This window comes from Fukomys damarensis, unplaced genomic scaffold (assembly GCF_012274545.1).
Source record: "Fukomys damarensis isolate Sample0158 unplaced genomic scaffold, DMR_v1.0_HiC HiC_scaffold_27, whole genome shotgun sequence".
NCBI lineage: Eukaryota > Metazoa > Chordata > Mammalia > Rodentia > Bathyergidae > Fukomys > Fukomys damarensis.
This window is the reverse complement of record NW_022900939.1, coordinates 176407-186485: the sequence shown is the minus strand read 5'-3', so window position 1 is coordinate 186485 and position 10079 is coordinate 176407. Positions and strand designations below refer to the sequence as shown.

Here is a 10079-nt window from a genome sequence, read left to right as displayed (position 1 = left end):
AGCCCTGGTGGCACCGTGGCCCGCTGTACTACGTGGGCGACGCGCACGCCTTCCAGGGCGGCGCGGGCCACCTGGCCGGTGAGTGTGACCCCCCACCCCGGTGCCGGACCCCGATTGCCTTGTCCTGATCCTGGTGGGACACTGAGGCCAGTCGCCACACCCGGCTCTTCCTTCTCTGAGAGGAGGCTGACTCAGCACATCATTTCCTTGCATCAGCTCCCAGCAGCCTCGTGATCTCGCCCTGGGCTGGGTGGGGGTTGGGCACTCAAGCCTCCTGGCCTGTGTGCCCCCCACCTACAGATCTGCGGGAGCGCCTGGATTACTTGAGCACTCTGAAAGTGCAGGGCCTAGTGCTTGGTCCTATTCACAAGAACCGGAAGGATGATTTGGAAGGGACCGACCTGCAGCTGATCGACTCCGCTCTTGGTTCTCAGGAAGACTTTGACAACCTCCTCCAAGCGGCTAAGAAAAAGAGTGGGTTCGGGGCTTCCCCAGGTGGGGCCAGCGAGAAAGGGCTTGGCCTTTGGCACAAGGAAAAGCAGGGTTTGGTTCTTCTCTGCTGTACTACCAATGGGCTCTGGGTTTTCTTGGGCGGAGATTTGTGTGACTTTGGCCTAAGGGATTTATCAAGTGTTTTGGGCTTTCTGCTTGATTTCTGGGCTTCAGAGCCCTTATTTCCATAAGGTAGGCTTCTACTAAGTCAGTGGACATCCTCAACTCTCACAGGGGCTTCTAAATGTAAAATACTATGGGTCCTTCTGGGCATGGGGGAAGCCCAAATATCTCACTGCTCAATACAGAAACTTGTTTAAAGAGTTCACTGTGGAAATGGGGAGCCAAGGGCCCCGTGGCTCAGTCTCCTTTGCTGCTCTACAGGGCTCAGATCCAGGCTTTCACTGGTAGGGTTGGAAACACTTAGTGAGCTTCGGTTTGAATTCTTCACTTAACATCGTCCTCCCTCTCCAGGTATTCATGTCATCCTGGACCTCACTCCCAACTACCGGGGACAGAACTCCTGGTTCCTCCCCTCACAGGTGAACGCCACAGCCACCAAGGTGAAGGTGAGTGTTCCAGGCCCTCAGTGCTATTCTTGAGGGTCCTTTCACAGGAGCTCTGCACCCCTAGCCTGGCTCCCACAGGCAGGAGCAGGAGCCCCTCTTCCTGCAGCCGGAAGGATAGGCTTTCAGTACACCCCTGTGTTTGTTTCTTTTCTGACCTCCCATTTTCCTGCTTTCCTTGACTTTGGGGTTGACATGACGCCAAGAAGGGAATTTGTCAGATTTCCATCTGCAAGTTTGATTGTCCTTCTTTCAGGATAGGAAATCCTTTCTTTCTCTGTGGGAATCCCGTCTTGCTTGACTTCCCAGTCCTTGTTTGATGTGGTTGGAGTAAAGCCCAGTCTAAATTTTTTTTTTTTTTTTTTGAGATAGGGTAGGGTCTTGCTATGTAGTTCAGGCTGGCCTTAAAATCACTGTGTAGCCCAGGCTCACCTCAAATTTGCAGAGATCCTCCTGCCTCAGCCTCCGGAGTGCTGGGATTACAGGAATGTGCCAACATGCCCAGCTTGCCTAGTCTGAAATTGTAAGCCCTGGAGTCTTCCTCTGTGACTGGGACCATGTCAGATGTTTCCTAATTCCCTATAGTTGCACAGATTGTCCCTGATTTGTAAATGAGGAAACAGGTGCAGAGGAGCTTTGAGTGCCCCAGATGTGAAGTGCAAGTATCGGCCCATGTCGACCTTCTAGGTAGTGGCTCCAACTGAGCCCTGCAGGCTGGGGTGGGGCTTTCACTGTCACTCAGCTGCTGCTCTCCGTCTGCTGGGGCATTGGAAACTCAGGATGGGCAGCCTGGATGGTTCACAAAGCTGCGATTCTGGAAGAATTCCGATGTTGCAGCATCTGGGTTAGACCCAGGATCACTGAGTTTGTTCCTGGCCAGTTGCTAGGAGATCTTGAGAGTTGGTGGTAAAGGACAGTTTTTAGATTTGTGGGGCATAGGGGATGGTGTCCTCAGATACAAATGGAGACAAGGAGGGAGAATGTGAAAAGAGAGAAGGGCAAGAAGCGGGTGGCAGGAGTGGGGCCCAGGCCTTGTGCCAGATGCCTGCTGGCCAGGGCCAGGCCAGGCCTGTTCCCAGAGCTTCTTGGGCTGTGCTTTGAATTCCGATCTTTCATCCTTGGCCTTGTGCTGGCCAGTTTGTATGGAGGATTATCACAAAGTTCAAGGTCAGCCTGGGCTGCATAGTGAGATCTTGTCTCCAAAAACAGAAACAAAAAACCCCTCCAAAAACCAAAAACTGCCAAACCAAAAAACAAAAGTAAAGATACTGGCCCTCCTTGTGCTGAGTGTTAAGTAGATTTTTATTTTGATAGGCATTTTCTCCTGGGCCTTTTCTGTAGCTGTTAGAGGTGAAGCTATGTATTTGCCAGAGGCAGGAATAGAAAATCAAGTGCTGGAACACCTAAGATATTCTGTGGTTGTCCGAGACAGAGGGGACCAGGGTGTGGGGCAGGGTCGGTGCGAGGTGGGTGATATTGTGGGCTGGGGTCCTCTGAGTCTTGCTCTTTCCTGTGTTCTTCTCTGCCCTGTAGGAAGCTCTGAGCTTTTGGCTACAGGGCGGAGTGGACGGGTTTCAGGTCCGGGATGTGGAGAACCTGAAGGTGAGTGCCTCTCCTCATGCCAGCTGACGCTAGAGCGAGGGCAGTGTCTCTGCCCATGCTGGGTAGTGGGCTGGTGTCTTGAGTCTGCCTTATCTCTCTAGGATGCATCCTCCTTCCTGGCCGAGTGGGAGAACATTACCAAGAGCTCCAGCAAAGACAGGTGGGTATTGGGTGCCCAGACCCCTCTCTTCTGGGGCCTTTGGGGCATCCTTTCCCGGGCCAGCCTGGCACCTGCCCTGCCTCTGCAGGCTCTTCATTGCAGGCACCAACTCCTCCAACATGCAGCAGCTCCTGAGCCTCCTTGAGTCCACGCAGGATATGTTGCTGACCAGCTCCTACCTGTCAAGTCCCAGCCCCACAGGGGAGCACGTGAAGTTCCTGGTCGACCAGTATCTGAATGTCACTGCTGGCCGCTGGTGCAGCTGGAGCGTGAGTGCTGTGACTGGCAGGGCCTTGGGAGGAGGGGCGGGGAAGGCAGGTGTGAGCTCAGAGTCTGTGATCCTTGCAGGTGTCGCAGGCTGGGCTCCTGACATCCTTCGTGCCTGCTCAGCTCCTCCGGCTCTACCAGCTGCTACTCTTCACCCTGCCGGGCACTCCTGTGTTTAGCTATGGAGATGAGCTTGGCCTGCAGGCTGCCATTCTGCCCGGACAGGTGCTGTTAACTCTGTCCCATGGTGGGAGCTTGCGGTTGCCCAGTGGGTCTTGATGGCATGGCTCTGGGGCTAGTACTTTGGGCTGAGACTGGGTTCTGTTCCTAGGCAGTGGCTGTGTGGCTTTGGAGGAGTCGTTTCACTGTTGGTCAGCTCTTCTGTGGTATTGGTTTGCTCGTAGAGCGAGGAGAGGGTCTTGCTGTGTTGCCCAGGCTCGCTCTGAACTGGGCTCAACTGATTGTCTTGCCTCAGTTTCCTGAGTAGCTGGGACTGTAGGTGTTGCCATCACGCCCACCCCGTTTTTAGAATGTCATTGCCTGGTGCCTGATAAGTGTTGATGTAGCCATCCATCCGTTCATTCATTCGCTGGGCCGTGGCTGCTCTGTTAGGCCCCAAGTCCGTCCATGGGGAGCCAGGGAAATGCAGTCAGGGCGTGGCGTGGTAGGTGGGGCACTGCTATGGAGGTACATGGGCTTAGCCACTCTGTGGAGTCATGTGCTCCGTTCACAGGTTTTTATTAATCCCTGTGTGCTACACACAGAATGGGTAAGTTGGGGAGCAAAACAGCTGGTGGTGACGAAGTCAATAAGCAAATGTAATAAAGATGCCAGGTGCTGATGAGCTGTATGCCAAAAAAGGCAGGGTGAGGGGGTTCGTGGCCAGGGTTGCACGCTCAGAGTAGCCATGAAAACAAGGAGTGGCCCAAGGTTGTTGGGAGCAGCTCTTGAGGTGGAGGAGGCCAAGGGGACAGGGTATGCAGGACAGCCTGAAGCTGGGATCCCTGGCTAGCAAGGTGGGAGGTGACACTGATGAGGTGGTACTGGGGGGAGGAAGGAGCGGGGAAGCCCTTGCAAGCCCTGTCTTCTGTTCCCAGCCGGCCCAGGCCCCGGTCATGCCGTGGGACGAATCCAGCCTCTCCGACGCCCCTGGGTCCATGGGTGCCAACATGACAGTGAAGGTGAGGGCTCAGCTTAGAGGCCCCCTGGGGAGGTGGAGTCTGCACCCTGAGGCCTCACCCCTTCTGTGTTTTCCCTCACCGCAGAGCCAGAGTAAGGACCCGTCCTCCTTCCTTTCTTTGTTCCGGAGACTCAGTGAACAGCGGGGCAAGGAACGCTCTCTGCTGCACGGTGACTTCCATGCACTCTCCTCCCCACCCGGCCTCTTCTCCTATGTGCGCCACTGGGACCAAAACGAGCGATTCCTGGTGGTGCTCAACTTTGGGGACATAAGGCAGTCAGTCATGCTTGGGGCCTCTGCCATGCCAGCCAGTGCCAGCCTGCCGGCCCAGGCCAACTTGCTGCTCAGCACCTACCCAGGCCGCGAGGAGGGTGCCAGCCTGGAGCTGGGAGCCCTGAGCCTGGGTCCCCACGAGGGGCTGCTGCTGCACTTCCCGTATAAGGCCTGACCTGTCCCGCCCCACTCTGGCCTCTGAGGTCCTGTTTCCCTTCTTCAATGTTTGCAGACTGCAGATGAACCCCATTCAAATAAAAGTCACCCTGCCTCATGAGGTCTTGTCAGCCTTCTGTCGCAGCAGGAATTCCTCTCCCCTCCTGGACAAGTGGTGTCAGTTCCCTGCGCCTGCCTCAGCTCTAGAGTCCAGGGAAGGGGCCTTTGGGGGCCACAGCAAGGCGTCAGGGTGGCCTGTGTCCATACCTCCCCCAGGCTGGCCGGGGTGTTCTGGGACCTGCAGTCATGTGCCTCTCACCTTGGCCAATCCGGCCGAGCTTGTGAACTCGGCCTGTCTCTGCAGGCCTGGTGGGGGTGGTATGGCCTGATTTCCTGAGGGAACTTGGGAGGGATGCCAGAGGTGTTCATGCTACAGGAACGCACTGAACAGTCTACACGCAGAGTGAAGCTCAGTTGTCTGCCTGCTGCAGTGCGTCCAGGAGTACTAGGCCCGTGCTTGGTTCCCAGCACTACAAAACAAAGCGAGCCAGTAAAAGTCCCTATCTCGAGATTCCTCATCTTGTGGCAAAATGTAAAATAAACGAGAGAAATACAGTTTATAGTGATGGACTTGGTGCTCGTGCCTGGAGGAAGAGGAGCAGGGAGGCTCAGGGGAGAGGCACCACCTGACCCTGTGAGAGAGACTCATAGAAGGGAAGCGGTGACGAGGCTCGGCCAGACCTGAAGGGCACAGTGAAGAAGTCACAGGTGCTAGGAGCTCTTCAGACCCTGGCCACGAGTTGTCCCTGTGATCATCCTCAGATGGCTGCGGCTCAAGGGACTTTCACTAGGCAAGAATCTGGGAGGGATCCAAGATTCCCAAAGCCCTCCCTGGCTGGGGATTTAGCTCAGTGATTCCACGGCCTGCCTTGCAAGCCCAAGGACCCCAGTTCAATATCTGGGGGGTGGGGGGAATGAGCCAAAGTCCCCTCGTTGGGGATGGATGCCTCCTGGGGCCATGAAATGTAATAACGCTGGGATCACCTGATCTTCCTCAGTGGCTGACCTTCAGTCTCCAGACCCTCTCAGGACCCTGCTGATACTTCACTTCCCCAAAGCTCACCATAAATCTCATTACCTGGTGGCAAGTCCCCAGCCAGACACTTATCAGGACAGTCCTTTTAGCTGAGGACAATGGCTGGGCTTTTGGGTGAGAGGGAGAGGGGGCCCTGGCAGAGCAGAGGGATTGCTGGCTGAGAATCAGGCAGGCTGGTTTGCTCTGGGATCTGGTGGTGGGGCCGTAAGATGAGTCGAGTCCTGCAGTGATCTTGCAGGGAGGTTCATGGGATGGATACGTGTCTTCTGCAGGTTGGTCTCAACTTTGGGATCGCTCAGGCCAACCTCCTCTCAGGGTGGAGGCCTCGGCATCATGGTGTGGGGGACAGGTCCAGAGACCAGAAGGCCCTGGTTATAGCTGACTCTTGCCCTCCTGTGGCTGCCTTGTCCTCTGACCCAGAAGTGAAGGATTATAGCCAGGTTCTTGCTTCCCCAGGCCAGCTCCAGCCCCTTCTCTGCCCTTTCTCTGCTGCCTGGCTGACCTTTTATCTTGCTGTCTACAGTTAGGGCCTCATCGTGGTTATGCACTTTATAGTTTATTGAATTTCTACTTTTTGAAAAATGTGATAGCATTTTACCTTTTTTTCGGTGGACAGCACAGTGGCATTAGGTTTGTTCACATTGTTTGCATCACCAGAACCTCCTGTCATCCTGAACTGAGACTAACTGTTAAGCAGTGACCCCTTGTCTTTTTTCTGAAGAACACTCGCGAGGTCACTCTCAGATAAGACTGCGCAGTGGCTGGGTCAGGCAATGTGCTGCTCGCTTATCTGCACTCCTCGAGTGGCTTCTCTGAGGGTCTCCCCACCACCCTCTTCCTTGGCCCGAAACCTCTGTCCTCTGTTTTATGAGTGGCTATGGTCATCCCTCCTTGCCTGTGTCCTTGCTCTCTGTGGTTTTAGTTACCTGTGGTCAGTTGTCCAGGAAACCCTAAATGAGAAATTTCAGAAATGAGCAGTTCTCAGTTGTGCTGTTCTGAGGTCTCTGAGGAAATCTTGGAGCCTCGAGGTCAGCCTGGCCCCATGTGATAGAAGTAGGACAGACCCAGGCAAAGATTGCAAGGAAGCTTCAAGAGCCCAGTGGGCTGCAGAGGAGGGGACAGTGGCTGTGGTGTCCAGAGTGGAGCAGCTCCAGCTGGTGAACTAGAGCAGGTGGCTGGGGTGCAGGCTGGGCTGTGGGCAGGGAGGAAGCTGTGCCCAACCAGGACCAGGATGCCTGGCTGGGCTGCACAGAAGGAGGTACAGGAGCAAAAGGCCGAGGTGGGGACAGGGAGGCAGGACAAGAACAGGCAATGTCAGAGTACAGCACTGACCCTGTGGACATGAGGGTCCCTGGGGGCCTGTGGGGCTTCTTGAGGGCACTTCCTGGGGAGATCTTGCTCTGTGTGTGTGTGTGTGTGTGTGTGTGTGTGTGTGTGCGCGCGCGCGCGCGCATGCGCGCGCACATGTGCTTGTGTAACTAGGGATTAAATGCAGGGACTTTACACTGAGTTACATTCCCAGACCTTTTTTATTTTTCTCCCCGGTACTGGAGCTTGAACTCAGGACCTTACACTTTCAAGGCAGGTGGCAGCACCACTGAGCTAAATCCCCAGCCCTCTATTTTTCATTTTTGAGACAGGGTTTCACTAAGTTGTCCAGGTTGGGTTTACACTTTTTTTTTTTTTTTTTTTTTTTGTATCGGGGATTGAACTTGGGACCTCGCACTTGTGAGGCAGGCAGCAGAACCACTGAGGTAAATTCCTGCCCCTAAACTTGTGATCCTTCTGATTCAGCCTCCCCGAGTGCTGGGGTAACAGGTGTGCTCTACAGTGTCTAGTGGATTTTTATGATTTTAAGGGGTTTCTGCCTGTCTGTAGATAGTATCAGATGGACTACTTGTTTTCTTAAGCACCAAAAGAATTTACTGGACTGGATGTGGCTGTACCCAGCTGTAATAACAGCTACTTGGAAGGCTGAGGGAGGAGGACCAGCAGTTTGAGGCTAGCCTGGGCAACTTACCAGAGCCTGTCTCAAAATGAAATAAAAGGACTTGGGAATGGAGCTCAGGCTCCCTGGGTATAGTCCCTAGCACTGGTGCAGGGACGCTTATCGACAGCCATCAGGTACTACCAAGAGGAAGCAGGACCAGACTTGAAAAATGCGCCGGAAGCAAGCACCAAGAAGCAGGAAGCACCATTGTCTTTTAACTGGGGTGTGTGGCCGGGCACACAGGCCCTGGCTGCCAGGATGGGGTGTGAAACTCAGGATGCATCTGCTCACAGTGCCTGTGTATCCTGGTCCTGAGGATTAAGGAGTCACCTCCTTGCCGATTCATGCACCCCAGCCACTGTCCTTGCCCTGATCTACACTGTGGTGATGTTGATTTTGATGCGGCCAACAAGGTCCTAGGAATGGGATAGTCAGGGAGGGCTGTGAGGTTTTCAGCTGAAGAAGCTGGAAGGCTGGATTTGCCACGTGTGGAGACGGGAGGTCGGGAAGGGTTAGGGAAGCTGTGGGGGTCACAAGGCAGTCAGCTGCAGACAGTTGAACCGTGAGGACATGGAACAGCCTGCCCTGGGCTGGGGTGTGGGCATGGCCATATGAAAGGACAGGAGACAAAAAAGACCAGAAGAAGGGCACAGAACTAGGGTGTGTGTGTGTGTGGTGCTGGGGACCACAGAGGGGGCAGCCTGGCACAGCCGCTATGGGCTGAATTAGAGTTGGCCATTGCCACAGGTCTGTCATCAAGCAGCCTGGGGGCCCATGTGTGTCCAGAGCAGTGTGGTTGGGTGGCATTGGGTGGACTGGAGGAGAGAACCAGAGCCTTTGACCACACTTCGGGAAGCAGCCCTGGAAGAAGAGGGACAGAAAGCACTTGTTTGTTTTTGGTGGTACTGGGGATTGAACTGAGGACCTTGCACTTGTCATGCAGGCCATGGCATTGCTGAGCTACATCCCCGGCCCCCAAAAGGTGTTTTTTTTGTTTTCTGTTTTGGTAACAGGGATCGAACTCGGGGCCTTGCACTTTCGAGGCAGGCAATGGAACCACTGAGCTAAATCCCTGGCCTGATGTTTGTTTTTATTTTTTTATTTTATTTTTGTTTATTTATTTTTTGAGACAGGGTCTCACTGTGTAGTTGGGACTGACCTAGAACTCACTGTGTAGCCCAGGCTGGTCTCGAACTCACAGCGATCCTCTTGCCTCAGCCTCCTGAGTGCTGGGATTACAGGCGTGCACCACCACGTCCAGCTGCCTGGTGTTTGTTTTTAATAAGAGCAGTCACAGTCTGCTTCCTCCAGCAGAAAGGCCAAATCACAGATGCAGAGAGAGGAGATTGAGTGACAGAGGCTGTGGGACAGAAGGCCCAGTCTTGGGGAGCTCACTTGGGGTGCAGAGCACGTGAGCACTGATTGGGGTGTGAGAGGGAGTTGGGGAACTTCCTGCACAGGAGATTTTTTTTTTTTGGTACCGCGGAGCTCGAACTTGGGACCTTGCGCTTTCAAGGCAGGCAGTGGAACCACTGAGCTAAATCCCAGCCCCACGAGTGATTTTTTTAATGGAAAGTTATTTTCCCCAGCTCTGGAGGCTGGCAGTCCAAGGAGGCCAGGCCCTTGATTTCTGCTGAGTCTTCCTGGCTTGTGGTGGCTGCACTCTGACTCTCCCTGTCCCTGTGTAGTCTCAGGGCTGAGGCCTCTCTGGGGTTCCCAGTCGTCAACAGCGACTCAGTCCTGACTGACAAGTAGTAACCCTGTGTCATGGTGTGGTGTGATGTTTTGGCACACATACACAGCGCTGCTTTTATTTCCTCTGTGAATAGGAAGCAAGGTTGAGGAGGGACTGTCGCCGTCCACATGGGGGAGTCTAGACAGAAGGGGAAATGTGAGTAAATCCCACTTTCTACCCCAGAGACACCCACAGAAGTACAGGCTGGAAGTGCAGACTCTTTTCAGTACTGGAAACATCCCCAGCCCTATATCTATATAATTTTTAAAATGTTGCCGAGGCGGGTTTGACCCATGCTCTTCCTGCTTTAGCTTCCCAGTGTGATGGGATGATGGTGTACACTACAGTGGCTGGCCCAGAATCTTCATTTTTTTTTCTTTAAGGCAGGGTCTTGCTATGTACTTCAGGCTGGCCTTGAACTCATGATGACCCTCCAGCCTCAGCCTTCTGAGAGCTGGGATACACACGTGCACCAGCACACCGAACTTGTTCCTTCCTCTCTTCCCCTTGCCTTGACTCACCCCACCCGGCTTGCTCCCCTCCCCTCCACTCTCTTTACACT

At 54.2% G+C, this 10079-nt stretch overlaps 1 protein-coding gene across 1 annotated transcript in view; it reads left to right on the top strand.

The window, feature by feature from the left end:
• The window catches only part of Slc3a2 (solute carrier family 3 member 2), a 5249-nt gene extending 432 nt beyond the window's left edge, over window positions 1-4817 (top strand). The window contains 10 exon segments of the mRNA XM_033756515.1: window positions 1-3; window positions 6-78; window positions 301-474; window positions 967-1061; window positions 2592-2660; window positions 2762-2820; window positions 2909-3089; window positions 3169-3312; window positions 4185-4268; window positions 4353-4817. The exon segment at window positions 1-3 is cut by the window's left edge and continues 432 nt beyond it. Coding sequence (XP_033612406.1) covers window positions 1-3; window positions 6-78; window positions 301-474; window positions 967-1061; window positions 2592-2660; window positions 2762-2820; window positions 2909-3089; window positions 3169-3312; window positions 4185-4268; window positions 4353-4715 — 1245 coding nt within the window. The 3' untranslated portion in view covers window positions 4716-4817.
• The last annotated feature ends 5262 nt before the right edge of the window (window positions 4818-10079 follow it).